General features: G+C 44.7%; 1 protein-coding gene across 4 annotated transcripts in view; it reads right to left on the bottom strand.

Annotated features, from left to right (window-relative positions):
- MED31 (mediator complex subunit 31) overlaps positions 1-24,098 on the bottom strand; it is a 127,251-nt gene that overhangs the window by 2,469 nt on the left and 100,684 nt on the right. For 3 of the 4 annotated variants that reach the window (XM_067104794.1, XM_067104793.1, XM_067104795.1), the window contains 2 exons: positions 2,441-2,524; positions 1,899-1,995 (listed from right to left, as the gene is read on the bottom strand). In XM_067104794.1, the coding sequence (XP_066960895.1) occupies positions 1,899-1,995; positions 2,441-2,524 (181 nt within the window). The remainder of the gene's footprint in view (positions 1-1,898; positions 1,996-2,440; positions 2,525-24,098) is intronic. The other variant, XM_067104796.1, reaches the window with a different exon arrangement.

The following is a 24,098-nucleotide window of genomic DNA, read 5'->3' as shown; positions in this document are numbered from 1 at the left end:
TCACACCTACTGACCACCACTAAGGTCAGAGATAAGATCCCCATTGCATAACTCATTTGCACTTGGCCATACCAGCAAGTACATAGCTACTGGCTGCTGGACGAGAGCGAGACAGGTGGGGAGGAGAAACATTCACCCATCAACTTTATGCCATCCATGACCCTTAAAATGAGATGCTTTTCTGTTCAATAGAGCTTTGGTTGCTACAAGCTACAGTACATATTGAGCAGCCATCACCGATTCTAAGGTGTCCATGGACTTATGGGCAAGTCGTTAAAATAAAAAGAGGTAAAGTGGGTCTTGCACTTGACCTCAGAACTTACCTCCATACTTCCAATCATGGTAATTACTCACAAGCAATTTACTATTATTCCCTACTGAGAGAATGCCATGACACTGAGGTTCTAGGATAAAAAATTAGCAATAATAATGTATATGGACATGGCCCGGTGAAGAATTTTTAGCACTAGTGCAATGAGCAAAAGATTAATTTCCATTGACTGAAGTACACAACAATCGACGACCTTCCCAACAGAAAAACAACGACTGATGTCCTTCCCAACACAAAAAAAACCATGTGGTTCCTGACTGATCCTGAAATGTTAGAATTATGAGGACACCTTTTCAACTGAATAATGAGCAAGACAGCTCTGCATACTTGCTGTCAAGGACCTTTTTGTGTTATACCCAATAAACTATCTAACCAACCTTACACAAAAAAATCAATGGATAAAGATTATTCATAGGCCCAAGGTTTGGAAGAAGACCCTTGGGAGAGACTGTATTGTCCTGCAAATACTAAACAAGGTTCTTACAACAGCTGCAACTAAACACCTACAAACACCGCATAGACAACACCCAAACAGACATATGTCCACTCTGCCAAGTTAGTCCCCACACAATTACACATCTCTTAGTAGACTGCCCTAACTTGGCAGCCCTTAGACAACACAACATCCACACTACCACACAGTTATGGTCGGATCCAGTAAGCGTGGTGTCCTTCTTGCGCGGTGCAGGCTTCCTGGCATAACAGAGTCTGGGGAACCACAACAACAACAACAGCTGCAAGATGTATGGGTATCTACAGGTTCTCTTGATACATACCAGTTGTTCAGTGCCTGCTCAAATGGGTCTAAGCCTCTTCACTTCCACCAGTATGCAGCACCATTCATAAGTCTTGTTTCTTTGAGAGATATGTGCTCACCTCAAAAACAGTAGCTGTTAATCTTTCTAGGCTTGTGTACCTTTCTTTGTGCAAGTAGAGAGCTCAGGAATATAGAATGAAAATGGACTTTTCTCTGATAACAAAAATACTAACTCCCCTTTAAGTGAAATATCTACTTACAATGACTAAGTAGAAAAGACATAAACGGTATGAATAGCCAGCTGTCCAAGCCTTAAAGATAGTTTCCCTGAAGTGGGACCAAAAGCCACCAGAACAATACAAACAACTTACTTGGCTGCAAAGAAGCCAAAGCAGATGCCCAAACTTCACCACATATGTTTTTGTCAGCTTTTCCATTTATGGTTTTAGACATAATAATACCACCATCTTCATCAACATAGAAAGGGTCAGAAACAAAACACAGCTTTGTGTGATCACGAGTGCATGTTAACCACATATGATAAAGTGTACAGTACTTGCTCAAACACTGAAAATATACTCATCTTCCTTGTCACAATTTCTGGGTTACTGCATTTTATTCCCACACACTTTATGGCACTTGCTCAAGCAACTGTATCACTTTAACTGTATTTAAACAATTTCTTTTTATTCATTGGACACCTTTATCGTTCCACAACCCATTCTCTTTAAACAGGGAATAAACAAATTTCTATACTAAACTAAATCCTGCAGAATAAATACTGAAAAACTAAAAACAATTTGGACTTACTTCAAGTACTTTGCATACTCTGGATCCTTCCAGTACTGAAGGTACTTTAGGTAGTTGATAAACGTCTGTTCTTTGAAATAACCACGCTGGGCCAGAACTGCAATAATCAAATAGGAACAGCTATGAGGACATTTAAAAACTAAAATTTCCTTAGATTACAGAAGTGGGAACTGATTTCAATATAGCACAGCTGTATGTGTATGCAAATACTGTAGTGGCTGAAAACTGAACAATAAATACACAAATATGTTACACTTGACCAAACTAGTCATTGAAAACTAGTCATTGAAAACTAAGTAGCAAAACAGATAGAACATCAAACAATATATAAATACTTGACTTTTTACCGATGTTGCAGGAAAATTCACAAGTAAGAGCAAATCTGAAGCTAAATACACAAATAGGAGCAAAGCTGAAGCTAAATAAACTACTCTAGCAAAAAACTTAGTCTGGATTTAAACCACATCTGCTAATTAAGACATCCACGCCCTAGAAAAAAATAAGCCCAACAATTAACACATCTTGAACCGTATAAAACTTACAAAGGAGGTAATTTGGATTGGCCAGACACTGGACAAATTCCAGTTCAATCTGGAACCTTAAGCGCTGGGCATCCTCACTCTCCCCTGCAACACAAGAAAACAAAAAACAAAAAATCAAAGTTAACCACTTAATTAACATTGCAGGTTATCATTTTTCTTCAATCTAGAAAAAATCTATGGAAATCCTAATTACATTAAGTATATCACAAAGCTGAAATTGAAAAACCTTGTAAATGGATTAAAATGCAGGTAACAGCAGCTATGGTACTTTTCTCAAATTGGTCCTGATGACAAAATGTATCTATATAATACTCATAACTAAGACTATCATGCACCAAAGATTAGTAATCAGTAAGAAGTAAAGAGCTTCCATGAGAGTAAAAAAAAATCACAAAAAGTAGGGAGGACAATCCAGGATTGAACTCTCCACCAAGGAAACTGTAATTTATTCCATAGTTTGAAATTTCATAGAAATATTCAATGACAGACACCCAAGACTAAACTTTTTATATAAGTCAATAAGACCTGGCATGGTTTCAACAACAGACAAAATTCAAATCTTCATTTTTGCCCATCAAAAGTTAGTTTGAGGGGTCACCCAAAATTGATTGCACTGAATTTTAAGAAAATCCATTGTTTTCACACAATTTTGCTAATGGACAAACAAAGCTCATAAAAACAAATATACTTGGAAGAGACAATCAAAATCATACTTGCATTATTCTTGATACCAGTACCTTTAAAAAGGAAAATATCAATTCAGATAAAACTCTAAGACAATTTTTCTCCTTTATAATTATTGTATATCCACAGCACTATCTGAACCAATATAATTAAAAAGTCACACGACAGAAAATGAAATACAAGAAGGAATGCACAAGCAAGGGGAAAATAAATCTTAGAAAGAATATATTCTACATAAAAGGGTATACTGTACTGTACAAAACAAGGGAAACACATTTACCAGACGAAAAGACGTCATACCATGTGAACCTGGACTTGAAACTAGTCTGTGGGTCTTATTGTGGCAATAACTGTATACTGTATACATGCAAGTTCAGTTATGCCTGATACATTTACCTATATATCAGTGTCAGTTGCACTTCCAATTCATCCAAGAATTCTGTTTCGACTTCTCTGAGCACCCAAGTGCAGTACAGCATAAGGCTATAAGAAACTGACTGCAAGGGATCTTTCCCCAGAGGGTATCAGCCAAGAAAGTTGTACCCAGCTGCACAAGAGGCAACCTTTACACTTGCAATGAACAAAATAAGTTCACTTCTATTGGATCAAACGGCTGAACTTACTTGTTCAAAAATGTGACAGCAGTTAGAATCATTTAGCTCTAGATGAAGTTGCTTCATTTATAAACATCTTATTTAAATAATTGAAAGAACTTCCAGGGGAATCTGATTAGCAATACAGTACTAGATTATAAACAGAATGGCAGATAAAACAGCAAATATGACATTTTTATGATAAAATAAGTTTTATATACACTGACCAAGTATACCTATTAGTTTCACTTAACCACAGCAGTTCAAAATTTGAAATTCGCGGTAACGCGCTATCGTTTTAGTGTAGGTAACTAGACCCCTTCCCCCTTTTGGGGAAGAATAGGTACAACAGTGCTGAAGAGCTCAATTTGCACAAAAAGGGAACAGGAGTTGGCTTAGTGGCATAGAACAACTCGAAAAGAGATTGATTTGGCGCATGCGGCCAACCGCATGCGCCAAATCAATCTCTTGCTTGAGGGTACAAGGAAGTGACGTACTCAAGCATACGCCTGTAGTCCTTACCACTGGAAAGAGGACATTCCAAATCCTCTGGAATTTCCTGAACCTCCTGATGAGAATCAAGTTCGGCCATGTCCGAACGGTCCATGACAGACAAAAGGGGAGGAGCTGAACGGTGCCCAGACGATGACGAAGGGTCGACGAACAGACCGCCAAATCCAGAACGCTGCATACCTAAACCTAACCCGCACCGAGCTGAATCCAAATCGTTGATTCCACAGGAAGGAAGAGCGAAGGAGCCGAGAGACCAAAACCGCTTACACATTGCTACCAAAGGGGGCCAATGAGAGAAGCCGAACCCGAGTTACTAAACCCTGCGGGAGGATGAGTAAGTGAAAACGCTTGCGGAGGGACGGAAGAAGATGAAGAAGAAGGGAGAATAAAAGAGGTAGGAGTTACCAACGACTCTTCCACAGGGGAAAAGGTTGGTGATGAGAACCTCGGGCCGATCGGAGATGGTACCGCAGGCCCAGTCAAAGCCGCGGATCGCAAACCCGAACTAGAAGCAACCAGCAAACTCTGGGAAATACCCGGAATACCTGATGCTTGAAGCGGAAGCAAGGGGTTGCGTATAACCGAAAGGATTTAACCTGGAGCACTGGAGGCAAATTTTGCCGAAGCTGAGTTCTCACTTGACCGGAAGATCCCCCTACCAAGGAAGGCTGAACTGCGGAAGGGAAGGCGGAAGGAAAGGAGGAAGACAGAGGAATGGCAGACGAAGAAAAGGTTACCTGAGAAGAGGGGATGTCAGGGTTCATAGAAAGAGGGAAAGAAGATGCAGAAACAGCAGGAAGGGCAGAAGAAGAAGAAGGAGCTGAAGATGAGACTGAAAAGGGCAACAGAGAGTGTGGGCAAGGAAGGTGAAGCTACAGATAATCCAGAGGAAAAGCAGAATCCTTAGAACGAAGGGACAGACGGTGACCGAATCCGCCTCCTGATAATCCTGGAGCATGTCCGACATAAATTCCGGACACTCCTGAGTCACATATTCTCAAATGTTAGAAAACCCGTTCAACCAACAACCTCTAACCAAAAGTCTATATCCTTTAGACAGACCCAACAAATCTGCATTATGTTCAGCCACATCCCCAGAACGATCACGCAAACCACTCTTAGAAGCCGGGCGGCACCCCCAAATCCACTTTACAGTGAACCCCGTATTCAACGGAGGATGTCCCACACACCCTGCACAGGTCAAATTTTTCTGTAAATGCTTAAAACCCTCTAAAAACACTTAGAACTGCCCATTTTGATAGCTTAAACCAAGAAAAACCCTGTAAAAATGCTTATACCTGAGTATTTTAACAGTTTTATCACAAAACTGCATTTATTCATGAAAATTATATGAAAATATGATACTTTAATGATAAAATAAAGTTTGTTCATACTTACCTGGCAGATATATATATAGCTGTATTCTCTGTTAGTCCGACAGAATTTCAAAACTTACGACACACGCAGTGGGAGATCAGGTGGTTAGTACCCATTCCCGCCGCTGGGAGGCGGTATCAGGAACCATTCCCATTTTCTATTCAGATTTTCTAGTGCCACTGTCTCCTGAGGGGAGGCGGGCGGGCACTATGAATATATATATCTGCCAGGTAAGTATGAACAAACTTTATTTTATCATTAAAATATCATTTTGTTCATGAGACTTACCTGTCAGACATATATATAGCTGAATACCACCATTGGAGGTGGTACAGACAGAATAGGATTTGGAAAACACACTACATGTAGGTGAAAGATACCTTGGTTCCTTACCTGTTAGCATAGCTGACTTCGTGATTACTGTCACCCAAGTCCGCTTCTGCTTAACTAGAGTCTCCAGCAAGGGTGTGACCTGTATAGCTGGTGAGTTCTAGATGATCTGTCAACGGGGCGTGACCACAATGTGACTAGACCATATTGACCATACAATGAGGGCAAACGAAGTAAAAACCAACCACCTGACCAAGCCTAACTAAGTTAGGATAACGCAACTAAAGCTAACGAGTGGGAAGTCCGCCACAGGCAGTCGACCCAACAACCATAAAAACACTATCCAACCATTTTCTATAGGATAGGATGAGTGTCATCCCCTGCCCCCAGGAAAGTATCTGCGGAAACGTATGGTCCTAGCGAGAAGCAGTTCTCATATGTCGTCTTCACATCTCTCAGGTAGTGTGAGGCGAACACAGAGTTGCTACGCCAAAATGTGGCACCCAGAATGTTACTGAGTGACATATTCTTCTGAAAAGCCACTGAAGTTGCAACCGCCCTCACCTCGTGAGCATTGACTTTCAGAAGTTTAAAATCAGTGTCTTGACAGCATGAATGGGCTTCTTTAATCGTATCCCTCAGAAAGAAAGCCAGAGCATTCTTCGACATAGGTAAGTCCGGTCTCTTTACGGAACACCATAAACTATCTGAGGGGCCTCGACTTTCCTTCGTCTTGTCTAAGTAGACTTTGAGAGCCCTAACAGGGCAAAAGGACTCTCTCAGGCTCTTGAATTAGGATCTCAGCCATACCCTTGATTTGAAGCTCTTGGGCCAAGGGTTAGACGGGTTCTCATTTTTTGCTAAAAACGAAGGGCTTAAAGAACAAACTGCGTTATGTCCTTTAAAGCCTATATGTCTACTAAAGGCTTGCAGTTCACTAAACCTCTTTGCAGTTGCTAGAGCGGTTAGAAAAATAGTCTTTCTGGTAATGTTCCTCAATGACGAGAACGAAGAGGTTCGAACGAACTGGACATCAGGAACCGTAACACAACATCCAAATTCCAAGAAGGAGTCCTTAGCCGAGGCACCTTCGAGGTTTCGAAGGATCTGAATAGATCGTGAAGGTCTTTGTTATTAGACAGATCCAAGTTTCTATGCCTAAAAACAGATGATAGCATACTTCTATATCCCTTGATAGTCGGGACTGCTAGTTTAACATCACTCCTCAGAAACAAGAGGAAGTCTGCTATCTGGCTCACAGAGGTCGTGGTAGAGGAAATGCCCTTCTTTCTACACCATCTCCTAAAGACGGTCCACTTCGATTGGTACAAATTACTGGAAGAGAGTCTTCTCGCTCTGGCAATAGCTTTCGCCACTGGTCTAGAAAAACCTCTCGCTCTGGCCAGCTTCTCGATAGTCTGAATGCAGTTAGACTCAGAGCGGGGAGGTTTTGTGGTACCTCTCAAGTGGGGTTGTCTGAGTAGATCGACTCTCATGGGCAGAGATCTCGGAAAGTCCACTAGGAAGGACATGACCTCTGTGAACCATTCCTCAAGGCCAAAACAGGGCGATTAACGTCATCCTCGTCCCTTCCGACGGCGCAAACTTCCTGATGACTTCTCCGATGATTTTGTACGGGGAAAGGCATACACGCCAATCCCCGACCAATCCCAGAGAAGAGCGTCTACTGAGAGCGCTCCTGGGTCGAGAACAGGGGAGCAGTAAAGAGGAAGTCTCTTCGCTTGGAAGTTGCGAAGAGATCTACCAAGGGACGTCCCCAAAGCTTCCACAGTCCTTGACACACCTCTTGGTGTAGGGTCCATTTGGTCGGGAGCAGTTGTCGCTGCCGACTTAGAAGATCCGCACGGACGTTTCTCTACGCCTGCAACAAACCTCGTGAGGATCGTAATATTTCGGGCCTGAGCCCACAGAAGGATGTCCTTTGCTAAGGCTTAACAGGGACCGAGAGTGAGTTCCTCCTGTTTCTTGAGGTATGAAAGGGCCGTGGTGTTGTCCGAGTTGATCTGGACAACTCGGTTCGTGACTCGTCCCTCGAAGAAAAGAAGGGCCAACTGAATCGCCCCAATTCTTTGAGGTTTATGTGCCAGGACACCTGTTCCCCTCTCCAGGTGCCCGACACTTCGTCCCTCCCCAGTGTTGCTCCCCACCCCGAGATGGACGCTGGAAAACAACACTAGGTCGGGGTTCTGAAGTTTGAGAGAAAGGCCTTCTGCCAACTTCGATGGATCGAGCCACCACCGTAGGTGATTCTTTACCTTGGCGAAATACTCAGAGAAACTTCCAGATTCTCCTTGTCCTGCCAGTTCTCTGCAAGGAAGAATTGAAGAAGCGGTCTGAGATGCAGTCTCCCCAGGGAAACAAACTTCTCCAGTGATGAAATGGTCCCCAGCAGACTCATCCATTCCCTCACCGAGCATGTTTCTTTCCTCAGGAAGGCTGAAACTTTGTCTAAACACTGTAGTTGTCTTTCTTGAGACGGAAACGCTCGAAAAGCCACTGAATCCATCTGAATCCCCAGATAAACGATGGACTGAGTCGGGTCAGATGGGACTTTTCACCAGAAGTCCTAAAGACTTTGTCAAGAAGATCCTCCAGACACCTGTCATTGACGAGGCTCGAATGAGCCAATCGTCCAAATAAAGAGAGACTCTTATTCCTCCAAGGTGAAGCCATCTCGCAACATTCCTCATTAAAATCGTGAAAACCATAGGAGCTGTGCTGAGCCCGAAGCAGAGAGCCCTGAATTGGAATACCTGTCCCCGCAGGACAAATCTCAGGTATTTCCTCGATAGAGGATGTATAGGGACGTGAAAATAGGCGCCCTGGAGATCGAGAGAAACCATCCAGTCGCCTGGTCTTAGGGCTCCCATGACCGACTGGGACGTCTCCATTACGAACTTTTCCTTCAGAACGAAATGGTTCAACTTGCTGACGCCCAGAACTGGTCTCCATCCCCTGACTGCTTCGGAACCAGAAACAGCCTGTTGTAAAAGCCCGGGATTGTAAATCTGAGACCTGCTCCACAGCTCTCTTCTCAAGCATTTGCTCGAGCAGGTCAAAGAGAATCTGCTGCTTCTCCTGCTGATAGGATGGCGACAGATCTATGGGATTGTATACATAACGGAGGCAATATGAGGAATGGGATCTTGTATCCCTTTTCGATGACTTGGAGGGACCAGTTGTCCGTCCCCTCTCTCTCTCAGGCTCTTGCAAAAGAAAGAAGCCTGGCTCCTACCGTGTCTGAAGGTCCATGGAGTCATTTCTTGCCCCTGGTCTTAGAAGGGGCTCCACCTCTTGAGGGACCTCTTCCTCGAAAGGACGATCTAGAAGAGGGTCCTCCACGAAAGGGCTTCTGAATCTTGGAAGCCTGCCCAAGGGAAGAAGTCGAAGGGGCTGCAGGACGTCTAGAAGACTGGGCCAGGAGGTCCTGAGTAGCCTTCTCTTGCAAAGTGGCGGCCATATCCTTGACTAAGGGCTGGGGAAAAAGATGGCTAGAAAGCGGAGCGAACAACAATTCTGCCTTCTGAGTAGGAGAGACCGACTTCACCGTGAAGTTGCAGTAAATGGCTCTCTTCTTTAAAAGCCCCGTGCAGAAGTGGGCAGCCAGTTCTTCGAGCCATCCCTAACCGCCTTGTCCATACAGGATAGGACGCTAAACAAATCTCCCAGACTAATGGAGTCAGGGCTACGAGCCTGCAAGTCCAGGACTCCCAGGCACCAGTCCAGAAAGTTGAAGACTTCTAAAGACCTGAATAGGCCTTTCAGATGGTGATCGGTCTCAGATAAAGACCAGGACACCTTCGCTGATGAAAGGAGAGACCTTCTGGGGCGCCCACAAGGCTGGCAAAATCCCTTGAGAAGAGGAAGGAACTCTCCAACCAATCTCCTCTCCTGTCTCGTACCAAATTCCTGCTTTTCCACTCAATCTTGATGGAGGCAGGGCGAAAGAAGTCTTGCACTGGGCCTTCCTGGAGTCCATCCACTCCTGAACCTTGTTAAAGGCCCTCTTCGTAGAGAGAGACGTAGCCATCTTCACAAAACCAGAAGACTTTTGTGATTTAGACGAGGTTAGCTGCAGGGGAGGGGGAGAGCGAGCAGAGGGTTGAAACTTGTCCCCAAACAAGTCCTTCAGCAGCCTAGTCAAGACTTGGTAGTCTGCAGAAGCTGAAGAAGAAGAGGACTGATCCTCAACTGCAGGATCCGAAGCGCTAGACAGCTCTCCTTCTTCCACAGGAACAACTGAAGGGGCAGGAGAAGAACCAGGAGGACGAAGTCCTTGCAGACCAACACGCAAAAGGGACTTCTGCTTGGAAGAAGTCCGAGAGGGGTCGCAAAGTCTTGGGCAGAAGAGTCTAAACGAAAGCGTCCCGACGAGCGTCCCTGACGAGATTCCCGACGAGCTTGACAATCGATCCAACGAGCGTCCTGGTGAGAGCGAGCAGCGAGGGAGGCGTCATGCCTCGCAGCAAGGGAGGCGTCGTGCCGAGCAGCAAAGGAGGCGTCTTGCCGAACTGCAAGGGAGGCGTCTTGCCGAGCAGCCAGGAGGCGCCATGACGAGCAGCAAGGGAGGCGCCATGTCGAGCAGCAAGGGAGGCGTCTTGCCGAGCAGCATGGAAGGCGTCATGCTTAGCAGCATGAGAAGCGCCCTGGCGAAACAAGAGGATCGTCAGAACGAGGGGCGCCAAGCCTGGCAGCATGAAGAGCATCAGAAAGCGGGAAATTGCGATCCCTGCCGAGACCAGTAAAGCGCTGAGCAACAGGACTTCTAGAGGGCGGCGAAGCATGAGACGACGACGAACGTGGAGAAGGAGAAGGGGAAGGTTTGGACCTCTTGATCGGCAGCCGGGAATCCTTCCGACGACGACACACGCATCAGTCTCCTTCTGGGCCATTAACGAAGCCAATTGCTTCTGCATGCCTAGGAGCAGCTTACGAGTAGGAGAAGTCTCCTCCTCAGGAGAAGGGCTGATCCTGTGAGAAGACAAGGGGCGAGGGGACGCCTTCTTCCTTCTCACAGGGGAAGCAACAGCCTTCTTTCTGGAGCGAGCGGAGCGCTCAAAAGCGTCATCGTCCGATGACGCCCTGGTCCTCTTCTGTGGCGGATGGCATCAAAATTCCTCCGGAGAAGAGCGAAGAGCGTCCACGAGAAAAGGGACGTGAAGCGTCCCCTCCTTTGAAGCTTCTCTTCAAAGGGCGAGAATCCCGAGATTTCCACTCCTGACGCGGGGAGGAGGAATCGGGGAAGAGAAGCAATCCCAAGGATTCGTGCCCGAGCACGATCCTTGGCAGCCTGGGAAGCGTCATCAGGACATGCCGAAGGGACGCCAGATCGGTGGGGGTCCGCGTAACCCTCTTGCGGCTTTCGACTTGCCCACTCCCTGAGTCCTGGGAGTCCGACAGAGGTCTAGACCTAGAGGCGTTATATGGCCGATCTGACGCCCCTCCACAACACAAGGGGGACAGACACTATCACTGCACTTCACAGCACTTTGAAGAGCGAGCATATTAGCTTCCAAGGTACGAATGGAAGACATAATAACCGCCAGGGCATCACCTTCCGCAGACACAACCCCGGGTTCGGGGCAACACCACAGGGTTAGGAAGAGCTACGTCTACAGGAGGGTTAACAGGTGAAAAACACTACCCTGACTCCTACCACTTCTGGAGGAAGACCTCCTGATCCTATCTCACTCTAGCTTTCTCACATACGAATCATAAGTCCTCCAACTAGCATCAGACAAAGATTCACACTCCTTGCATCGGTCATTCAACAAACAAACATGCCCTCTACACCCCGAGCATACAGTGTGAGGATCTACCGAAATTTTCGGTAGCCTCACCTTACAGTCTTGCAAACGGCAAACTCGATAACTAGAAGAACTAGATTCAGACATCTTAATCCAAGGAAAAAACAAAGCCAAATCCAAAACAATCCACAATAGCGTATGCCTAGCCACAAGTCCAAGTCAAAAACCAAAATCAAACAAATACTCAAGTGACAACCAAGTTTTATCCGAAATCCAAGACGGAGGTACTGAAAACAAGTGTTGACAGTACCGCGACAGAGAAAATCTGAATAGAAAATGGGAATGGTTCCTGATACCCGTCTCCCAGCGGCGGGAATGGGTACTAACCACCTGATCTCCCACTGCGTGTGTCGTAAGTTTTGAAATTCTGTCGGACTAACAGAGAATACAGCTATATATATATCTGACAGGTAAGTCTCATGAACAAAACAGTAATTAGTGAATATTTCTCAGTGAAAAATACCGCAAATGGGCGAATTTTCAGCGAAAAATGGCTAGATATGTTCCACAGAGAAACCCGCGAATGCGTGAGTCCGCGAACCATGAGAATGCGAATACGGGGGGTTTACTGTACTAGACGGAGGCGACCTTGCGCCAGATCGAAACAGAAGTGATGAAGGAGAAAATTTTGCCGGAGCACAAACTCCACTAGAAACCGAAACCCCAACAGGAGACCGACTCTGCACAAATTATGCCTTCTCCTCACTACCTAATCCCGACCTATCCATCTTAATCATGCCTAGTTCTTGATTTTGACTAAAGTTTTCAACATTGAATTTTTCAACAACACTACAAGGGGGTTGGGGGGGAGGGTCCTTCACTGTCTGCTCCGCGCCGTGGGGGCCGGCAGAACCTACCCACTCGGAGGCTTGCAGTTCTCCATTATCCTCGGCACCCATTAGGGCTGGTTCTGGAACAGACGGGGAGCTGAAAGAGAAGCAATATTAGACATCCTAACACTACTACTATCCTTGCTAGAAAATTTTTGGAAAAGACTAGCTACTAAATTTTTCATACTACTCGTGATCCTATCTTCTAACTGTCTAACTCTGAACTCGCTAAATCTGAAACCGAAGCCTGAGGTCCCTGAGGCAATGAAGAATCCAACCGCCGTTTGCCGCCCTTGCTAGCCAGCGACTTGCGATGGCGAATGTAATCTTCCATCTGTTCTGACGTCCAACCTGAACATTCATCGCAACGTGTTTGTAAATTACATTGAATCTTTCTACATGCCTGACAAATGGAGTATCTATCATGTCTCAAAGTACTCATCCGTTTCTTGCAAGACGAGCAGGAGCGATGGGCGCTAGCATCCACAGTCGTAGGGGCAGACGAAGTCGAGGCTGAAGGCGCGGTAGTGACAGGAGAGGAGGAAGACTTGTCCATAATGATCAATCAAGTTTCACGAACCGGTGAACTCAAATCCAAAGACGTTCCACGATGAAATATCCAGAAAGGCTGAGAAATCCAAGCAGAAGGTCGTTAATCCAGAGGAAGAGTCAGTAAATCCAAGCAGAAGGTCGTAATCGGGAGAAAGGTCAGTAATTCCAGTCCAGAAATCTCAAATACCTAAGAGGAGTCGAGCAATAGGATTAAATCTCGCCCTGCTGAAGGGAACAACCGTTCAGCAGCACGAACAGAAAGCAATTGACGAAAATGGGGCATGTCAGCACGCACCTGTGTCAGTGTTACCAACCATTTGTTGTGGTAGCTCAGTGACAAGATTTTACCTGCAGCGTTGGTAATGCTGGCTGTTAAAATTCCCAATAGGGGGATTGGTAATTGAGGTCGTTCGGGCTAGTGGGATTAAGGGCTAATTCAGGTGTTCAGGGAGTGTATTGCAATATTAGTTTTCACGGGCTAATTCAGGTGTTCAGGTAGTGTATTGCAATATTAGTTTTTTTATGAAAACTTCATATTGCAATACACTCCCTGAGCACCTGAATTAGCCTGATTAACAAAATTTTAAGGAGATGGGTTCAATCTAATTTCAGCCTGACCTGCCAAACGGGAAGGCAGGCAACTCATTATTCACCTACTCTGCCTATATGCATGTATCCTCACCTAGTTAACCACTCAGCAAGAGACGATGCCTGTAGAGAGAGTACCCTCGACGTCAGACTCAAGTCTCGGTACTGTCTGAGTCCAGCTACCTCTCCTGTGGTATTCAAACCTCCTCATGGATAGAGAGTAGCAAAAATCCAACCTACCATGTGGCTAATCACAGCCTCCCACGAGTAGCAGAGAATGACGAACCTCCCATGTGGCTAATCAAAGCACTCTCATGTATGGAGGGGTACGATGAACCTCCCACTTGGCTATTATAGCCTCCCATGTATGGAGGAGAAGCTGAGTGTGCAGACTCTTCGGGTTCTTCGCCGTATGCTGCAGCCGACATCTGTGCAGAAGGGGGGTTTTGGAGAAAAGTTCCTATCAGCCTGTCTCAGCCTAGTTTCATCATGCTAATGTCCTGCCTAATGCTCCCCTTGTGGATCCTGATCAATGGAGAATTCCAAATTCCTAGACCAGCTTGAATACCTAACCCCCCCGCCCCCAACGACCGACACCGACTTCCAAGTGGCCGCTACTAAAATCGCTGACACCAAATAATTTCTAACGAAGGCCGAAGATGTCGCCATCCTCTAATACTATGCACACTCGGATGCGCAAACGAAGTCAAAGGTTCCGAAGTTGATGAAGAGCCTTCTGATGCTTGCTGGATAACCTCCCAAAGAAAGAAACTGATTGCATTCTTGGAGATCAAACATGAAGGGCATCTAGGAGAAATGAATAACATTCTCGGGCGAGGCAAAAGTTTCTCGGTCTGAGACAGATAGACTTTTAAAGCCCTAACTGGACATAATAGCATCTCAGAAATGTTGCCTCCTACAAAGTCTTCTAAGGATGCAACCTTGAATGCCCTCGGCAAAGGATTCGTTTCAGATTCGGACTTTGCCATGAATTCCGGTAGGTAAGAAAGAAAAATATCCTTCCCTGAGAATAAGACTGTCCTGGATACCACCTGAATTTCTGAGATTCTCTTGGCTGTAGCCAGCGCAATTAAAAATAGAAATTTCTTAGTTAACTGCCTTAGGGGCAGAGACTCTAAAGGTTTGAAGGCTGCCGATCTTAAGAAATTCAACACCACCGCTAAATCCCATGAGGGGGCCCGAAGCAGAAGAATTGGGCGCTCTATTTTAAAAGATCTTAACAGATCATGAGGAATCTTGCTGGTTGAGAGTTCCGGAAGGTGAAAGCAGAACATACTGCTCAGCGTTGACCTGTACCTGTACTCAGCAACTGTAGAGTAAGAAAGTCTCTTGTCTCACCTTAAAAATAGCAGGAAGTCTGCTACTTTCGCAACTGACGGGCACGAAACGCGCCTTTGTTTCCGGCACCATCCACGACACATTGCCCACCTGGCCTGGTATAACTTCCTGGTTGAAGTCCTTAAGCAGAAAGACAGTTGTCTAGCCACTGCTTTATAGAGTCCCACATGACGGGCTGCTCGCTGGAGTCTCTACACAGCTGGCTTCAGCACACGGAGGTTCCGGTGGAAGTAGTGGAAGTGCGGCTGTTTGAGTACATCTCTCCTCTCTGGGAGGAATACCAGAACTTCCGTCAACAGGTCCAGGAGGTCTAGAAACCAAGGTCTCTGGGGCCAGAATGGGGCAAACCAAGGTCATTTGAGTATTCTTGCAGCTCCTGAGTTTTGCTAGGACTTCCTGTATCATCCCGAAGGGAGGAAATGCATAAACTTGTAAGCTGTCCCATGAGTATAACATTGCATCTGTCCCATAGGACACAGGATCCGCTACTGGGGAGAAGTAGACTGGAAGGTAATGGTTCATCCTGGTGGCAAATAGGTCTACCGTCGCTGGCCATCTCTTGAGCAGCACTTGCACCTCGTCTTGCACTAATGTCCATTCCCCTCCGAGAACTTCCTGTGACTGACTCAGAGCGTCCGCCAAGACATTAAGCTTTCCCAACATGAACTGGGGAATGAGTGAAACTGTGTGTTCTTCGCACCAATGGAGAACTCTTCTGTGCTACATCGTTCAACACATGTGATCTTGTTCCCCACCCCTTTCTGAGATACGATGCTGCTGTAACGTTGTCGCAGAACAATGCTACGGTCTTGTTGCTTACCTGTTCTGCAAAGCAACTTAGAGCCTCCTCAACTGCTCTTAATTCCCTATACAGGCAGTTCCCAGTTTTATGGCACGTGTCTAACGATGAAAATCGGCAATTTTCGGTGCCGAAAATCGCCAATTTCCACTTATCAGCACCAATACATACCTAACAGAGGTGCCGATGACCGAAAATTGGCGCTTTTCGGCGCCGATGACCCCCGAAAATCGCCGAAATCACCAATTTTCGGTTATCATCACACCCTCAGAAACAGAACCCCGCCGATAACCAGGGACTGCCTGTAATTTATGGACTCCTCCCGATCCAGATCCCTACAAAGGCCATGAGCCTGAGATTCCTCCAGGGCTGCACCCCAACCCTGATCTGAGGCATCTGTGTACAGATGTACGTCTGGATGGGGGGAGTCCAATCTTACGCCAGTGGTCAAATGTTCTTCTGACCACCACCGAAGATCGTTCAGGCAAGAATCGTCCAGATTACTGACGTGTTCTCTTCTCAAAAGTCCCAGCGATTCCTGAGACACATCTGCAGAGAACGCATCCGGAGACGAGACCCTGGAACAAGAAAGGATAGGGAGACCACCCGGCCCAGCAGGCTTTTCCATAAGCTCACAGGTTGAACTTTGTTTGACATGAAAGTTTCCAGCTGGCCTAAAATCGCCAGAACCCGCTCCTCTGCCAAGAAAGCCCTCAAAAGACGCTTCTGAATCGTCATTCCCAGGTACGTCTTTACTTGAGTTGGAAACAGAGAACTCTTGTCGAAACTGATTCTTATGCCTAACTTCTGGCATAGGTCCAAATGAAAATCCCTTGCCTGCAGAGCTTCGCCTTCCGACGAAGCTTGAACCAGTCAGTCGTCGAGGTATCTTCTCATTTGGATGCCCCGACAATGCATGATGTCCGAAACAGGAGACATCACCCTCATGAATACATGAGGTGCTGTGGTCAGACCGAAGCAGAGGACTTTGAACTGAAATGTTCCAATTGGACCCGAAAAACGAAGGAACTTCCAAGATTCCTGATGAATCGGAACCTAGAGATAAGCGTCCTTGAGGTCCACTGAAATCATCCAATCTTCCCTCCGGACCGACCACAGCACTGACTGGGAAGTTTCCATGTGAAACTTCGTCGAGGTTACAAACTTGTTGAGACCCGAGAGATCTATGATAGGTCTCCAAGATCCTCCCGCTTTGGGGGCCACGAAGATCTGGCTGTAGAACCCCGGCGAAGGGAGAGCTGGCTCTAAGGCTCCCTTCTCTAAAAGGGCTCAGATCTCTGCCGCCAAAGCTAACCCCCTGATGGAAGAAGGGGAGTAACTGGGAAGATACACTGGTGAGTTGGATAGCGGAGGACGAGAGTGAAGAGGCTCTGCAACCATTCCTTAAGACCTCCACTACCCAATTCTCTGTGCCCCACTCCTTCCAGGTGTCCAAGAAAGGGGCAAGGCAACCTCCTAAAAGTGCAGGCATAGGGAATGTCTCCTATTTCCAAAAATCCTTCTTATGATTGGAAGGTTTCGGATCCGATGCAGAACTGGATTCTGCATCCGAAAGCTTTTATGAAAAGCGTACTTTCTTAGGGGAACTTCCTGGAGACTTGGAGCGAGAGTGCTTCGAAGGAAAAGACATTCTAGACCCCTTCAGAGATCTGGCACTCTGCGCTAAAACCCTGATCATGGCCTGCTGCGGCTCCACTGCCGAGGTAGATGACAAAGTTGACCATCGCCGAAACGTCTTCCTCTCTAAACAAACTGTTGCTGAGCGCCAATGGAGCCCTCAGCAGTGCCCTCTTGTGAATGTCAGGAAAATGAGGTGGCAGATGGTTTAGACAGAAGTCCCTCCTCTTCTTCCTGCAGAACATAATACATCCTGCTGAAACATTCGACTGGTGTGCAAGCCCCATGGAAACCGATATGATTAGGTTGTCGAAAAGAGTCGGGTCTGACAGAGTATAACCATCCTGTTTGAGGAACCCCATCAGACCGGATAGCATCCACATAGTGTGTGATAACGCCTCCGACTGGTTGCAGAAGGTGTCTTCCAAGATACTGGCTTCCCTGGCCAAAAGATACTAGACGGTTCAATGATGGGACCTGAGATAGAAGAGCCTCGACCGACTCATTCAGCGGCACCCTAACACCCGCAGAAGGGCTACCAGCGACTCTATAAAAGCTCTTCCGAATAGGAAGCAAGGCTAAATCCTGCTTACCCAATCCGATCAAGGATGCCAACCTGTTGTCAGCCCCTCTCAAAGCCTGCTCAACCCTGCCAAACCAGACTAGATTCTTTGGTGACTGCTACCACCAGTTTTGTTGCATAAAGCGACTCGAACATAGCTTGGTTATGCTGTATCGGCTCCTCCGGAGCCTTGGACTGTGGATACAGTGAATGGATAAAGTCCAACATCCGTCTGCACTCAGACTCACTGGCCGAAGGAAAACTAGCCTCCGGTATACGATCCTCCTCTTCACAGGAACAGTCTTTGTCGAATTGGTCCAACTGAGCCAAAACCGGAAATGAGATGGGCTGACCCCTAGCAAACGTTGAACCTGATGATCCGGAACGCAACACACCTGGATGCGCAAGACGGACCCCTGACGAATCAGTCCCGAACATATTGGGAGTCACCGAAATAGGTTGCGCAAACCCCACGCCCTCCAAAGACGATGACGCAACGCCTGGGTCGGTCACACCTGGGTGGACAATGCCCACTCCTGAGAGGGGAGAGACCGCAACACCCGCACCACGCAAACCTGGATGTAGCAGAGTTGCGGAGACTGGGAATCCAGAACAGAAAGTCCCCTACTTAAAGAAGAAGAAGGAAAGGGTCCCTGATGACCCGAAATCAAACCCGAACCTACATAGATCACCTTAGCCAGAGGGACAGAGGAACCTGTAGGAAAAGTTGAGAAAGGAGGAACCAAAGGAAGAGAGAAGGAAGATGCCACACTCAGAGTCACCACCAGCGCTCCTGTTGACGATGTTAGGCAGGTAGAGAATGTCCCAACTGGCCCTGAACTCAAAAGGGTTTCGAAGGGAAGATTACGAGGTACCGAACCCAAAGATACAGGGGAAGACGAAACACCAGACAGCTTTGGAAACTATCAGTACTGCAACATTAAACTCTGAGGCACGCGTGCCGCCAACTCCCGCAACAACTAGATCGGAAGCCTTTGAAGGTACGGGATTTGCCGCAGATGGCACCGAAGACAAACCCGCTAATGGCATAGATGCCGGATGAACTAACAAAGCACCCAAAATGTTCCCTGAAAGGTGGCCTGAAAGGGAAGGCTGAGAAAGAGCAGTGGAAGAAGGTTTGGAAGCAGTAGGAGATAGGGAAAAATCTGAGGTTACACAAGAGGCCATAGTTTTTAGAGAAAGAAAATATACAGACTCCGGTCCCCCTTGATAATCTTGTAATATACCATTTGTGAATAAAGGAAATTTCTTCCATTACATGATCACGGATATTCGCAAACCCTATATTAAAACACTGTCTGATCAATGACCTATACCCTTTGGAAAGACCCAATAAATTAGCATTATATTCTGCTACATTTAATGTCCTAATTCAGCTACATTTAATGTCTTGTCAAATGAATTACCATCACCAACCAACGAAAATTTTTCCCCAAAAGGAAAAGGAACTCTTGAAGAGGAAGGGAAATCCTCCAACCTTCCCGAACCTGACAAACATACAACTAAATCTAAATCCTCCTCAACAGATTTAGCAACATTTTGTTGCAAAGAGACTGCAGCCGGAAATAGAACCACTGCTGGATCTAACAAGGATCCTGGAACCTTAATTGCACCTGCCCCCAAAGAAGACTGCACCTTCAACTTCTCTTCTACATTCTTTGCTACCCCACTATCCCTATTCATCTGCGTCAATCCTATATCTAAATTTACCTCTGAACTTACACTATTCGAAGAAAGGGGGAAAACTGCTGCTAACAATGCATGCACCGTGCCGGGGGGGCCAGCAGATCCCACCTTCGAGGTTTGTGGGTCTCCATGACCCCCGGCACCCGTTAGGGCTGGTTCTGGAACCGGCAGGGGAGCTGAAAAAGAACAGTTAGTTTCTATTTCCCTAGCACTCATATTTTGCTCTTTGAGTTCAGATAACTTTGTCATGAAACTAGAAAATAGATTTGTCATGCTAGCTGATAATTTATCCTCTAACTTCCTAAATAACTCCGATTCTAAAGCTTCTTTGTCTAGACTCTGAGTTTCTACAGCTGGTTCCCTACATTTGCTCTTGGAAGCTAGAGATTTTCTATGTTTAACATAATCCTCCATATGATCTTTTGACCAAGACCTACATTCGTAACAACTCAATGTTAAACTACACTGCACCTTCCTACATGCTATACAAACTGAATGTCTGTTATGTTTGAGGGTACTCATCCTCCATTTGAAGCTGTGCACGATCGGTGAATTGAAGGGTCTCCAGCAGTAGCAATCTAGGTCGCAGCAGCTATAGCCAAGGTTGAGGCAGTTGCCCTTTCCAAAGGAGGCATCTTTTTATCCAAACTATCCATGGCGAGTCCAAATCATGCCAAAGTCCAGACAGGAGAGAAAAATCCGACGGCAGGCGAAAAACGTACAAAAATACGGTCCAAGTAGTTATTCAATTTCAATAAAGTCAGTATACAGGGGTCGGGCTAATAACCAAAAGTTCGCCTGAAGCAGGAAACATCCATACAGCAAGGTGAACAGAAAGCAACTGGGGAACCCGGCCTCACTCGGCTGGGACTTGCAGCAGCGTTGCCAACGGTGTTTCAGGTAACTCATTTTGACAAGATTTTCCTGTAAGTGTTGGTAATGCTGACAGTTAATTATCCAATCAATGGGTAAAAGTTATGGGGATGTAGTTCGGGCTGGTGGGTAACCAGGGCTAATTCAGGTGTTCAAGGAGTGTATTGCAATATGCAGTGAATATAAAACACTAAATATAGTTTAAAAAGTTGTCTCCACTGCAGTTTGATCAGCAGTATAGTAACTACAAACGTCCCCTGGAATTCGTGGGGGATGCGTACAACACCCTCCCCAAATACCAAAATCCCCCCCTCTAAAAATGCTTTATAACTGCCTATTTTAATAGTTTAAACACCAAATGAATACCTTAAACTATCATTCTACACCAAATATACCTTAAACTATCATCTAAAACACTTTAACATTATTTCAAAGTCATCTTACGACATTACCCTTAAAAATACATGGCTTACAGCTAAGTGTGAAAACTATTCAAGTTACCCCTATATCCAGGAACATCCATTTTCTCTCTTACAGTAGTGAAGCAGTCCTTTTTTCATTTTACAGTACATAGGGGAAATACTGGGAGTTCACATGTAAAATTAAATACTGTACAATACCTAAATATTTAATATGCACTGAAAAAAATACATTTTATCAATATTTTTCTGTTTACATTAATATTATTTGAAAATTAGTAGTAAATCATTTTTATCATAAAAAATGTACTTAGTCATGAAAATAACATGAAAATACAGAAATTAGAGAATATTTCTTGATGAAAAAATCCACAAATTACAGAATTTTTCACGAATAATTCAGGGATAAGTTCCACAAAAAATCGACGTGTAGGTGAAGCCATGAATCCCGAACCACAAATAGGCAGGGGTCGACTGTATTTTAACAACTGCAGCTGTGACTTCCACCTTGCAAACAGTTCAATTGCAGTTGTTACTGACCATTTGCACTGCTTTAGTCAATTACTGTCAATGAACAAATCAACGAATTCTAAGTCAAAACTTCATTTAAATCTTAAAATACAACCAGACCAACAGGACTTTCAGAGTGGGTAACAAAAAAACTTCAATGTGAAACTTTGTCTTCCATTCACACCTGACTGAGACACTAAAATGTATACAGTAGCACTATCATACTGCTGTAAGCTTCAAGAAGCATACTTTTACCTTTACTTACATACAGCAGCTACCTGTAATTATCATACTTACTGTAAACAAAATCTTTGGAAAACACAACTGATAAGTTAACATGTGAAGGACAAAAGGGGTTATCAATTAATAACTAAGATTATCTTCCATTTCACTAAAAAAAATTTACTTACTTATTCTAAGAAGCAAAGGTTATCTGTCAGTTAACTTTTTGGCTGATGACAGATTCATAAAAATTTTGGTACTCTCAAATTCATGGTCGCTCACATGAATTAACTACAACCATGCATATTCTTTAGTTCATTTGTAATGTCAGGGTTACAATTTTTTAGTAAGGAAATAAAAAAGGTTTATAGGCACATTCCTTCATCTGCTCTCATTTCCTCTGTCAGGCAAATCAAATTTATATAAGTACCGTATATACATTCTTAGGTTACAGGGCACATGCAAATCAATTAGTTTATGTATTAATGTGTAAAACAGAATGAGCAAGTACAACATTCATGAGAGCACATGATCATTTCCTTTACTACTTTACTGATGGTAATAACAACCCCAAAAAGTAATATTTTGATTTCTATGATGATTTCGTAACTGGAGAACTCCATACTAGAAAATAAACAAGTTTGCCAAGTTGAACAGAAACTAACATATACTTATAAGATGTCAATACAAGAACAAGAAGAAAGTTGGGTGAAAAGAGAAGTTCATTTGATAAAGTAAATTAATATTTCACTAAAAGCTTGAATCAAGTTGTATCAGGCAACACATAAAACTAACTAACTTACCTTAAAACTAGAATCTTTCCTATCAAGGACTACTACAGAATTACTTGAGTAACAGTTAAATAAAACAGGGTCTAGTCTAACTACAGCGGGCAAAAACACACAGCACAGAATTACCTCGGAATGATTTCCGATGTCCCTAGTAGAATAATGTAAGACACTATCAAAACTAGTGAACCAAACTAAACTATAAAGAACTAACTAAAACATTTAACTTTGATCAAATTTACTACTCTTTTTTACTTCTATACCTATGAATGGGTCAGGTTTTCTACTATGGCAAGTCTAAATTTACCAAAGGAAGAAAAGTTTGTGAAATCAAATACTGTACCCAGCAGGGAAAAAACCATCAAACAGCTAGACTACAGTCAGATCTAATTTCCCACTAACAAAACTTCTCAATATCTATAGCATCAACATTTTCTTTACCACAAAAATGTCAACGGAATGTGAACAAGACGCAGCTTAACAAGACCTGCGCTAAACGTGCAGAAGGCATGCCTAACTATTAGGAATTTCAGCACAAAACAAAAAGCAACCAACAGTAAAAAACTACATACTTCTGCGTAAGTCCGAATCCTAAGATATGAATCTACGTTTGCATGAATGTAGTACTGTGCTGAGCACAAGGCAAGCTTTGGCTGTCACTAACTTAACCTAAAAACAAAAGCCTACACTGTATATGAATAATGTAAAAATCATAATTTTTCAAAGTAAATTGTATTTTTCCTAACTACAAAAGCCTGAGGTCCTTTATATTAGGAATTACTTTCAGTGTAGGCTGGAAACGGCCGTTAAACTCTTGAGCAAGGTGGTTAGGCAGTAACTACAGTCAGGTAGGCGGGAATACTCGCCTACCCAGATGTAAACATTCCAGTTTGCCTTTCAGTCCAGGTCCAGATTGAGGGTGGCATGAGGCGGGCATAAAATGTAATGAAAAGGACCTCAGGTTTGTATAGTTAGGAAAAATACAATTTATTTTCAAAGACTGTGATTTGTTCCGACACGATATACAAACCGTAGGTCCTTTTACACTAGGAAGACTCACTAGTTGGAGGGAGGAATCTGAGTGAGTCTCCTGAACTGACTGGAGTTCTGCACACCTGGGCTACTCCTCCTAGTCAAAAGAGCGAGGAGAAGTACTGTGCCTCTGACATATTGATCAGAGTGTAGGAACTGCAAGATCAAATGTCAGATATTGGACCCTTTTGCATGAGTGAGGAAACATAACTCATACAAAATAGGCTGGAAGAATCTGGAGTCGGAGGCAGTAAGGAAAAGCTGAGATAGGGTTTCTCTTATTGCCAGTCTCTCCTTCCTCCCCTTGCTAGAGGAAGAAGTGGAATTGCTTCTATGATTCTAGAAGAAAAATAGAACGGGTGCTCGATGTGTAGTCTTACAGCATCAGCGCCAGATCCAGCAAGTATTGGTTCGAGTCCTATTCTCATCCCAAGGAGAAGCAGAAGGACGGGGA

Source organism: Macrobrachium rosenbergii, chromosome 6 (assembly GCF_040412425.1).
Source record: "Macrobrachium rosenbergii isolate ZJJX-2024 chromosome 6, ASM4041242v1, whole genome shotgun sequence".
Classification (NCBI taxonomy): Eukaryota; Metazoa; Arthropoda; class Malacostraca; order Decapoda; family Palaemonidae; genus Macrobrachium; species Macrobrachium rosenbergii.
Note: the sequence above shows the minus strand (reverse complement) of the source record. Positions and strands in the feature narration are given on the sequence as shown.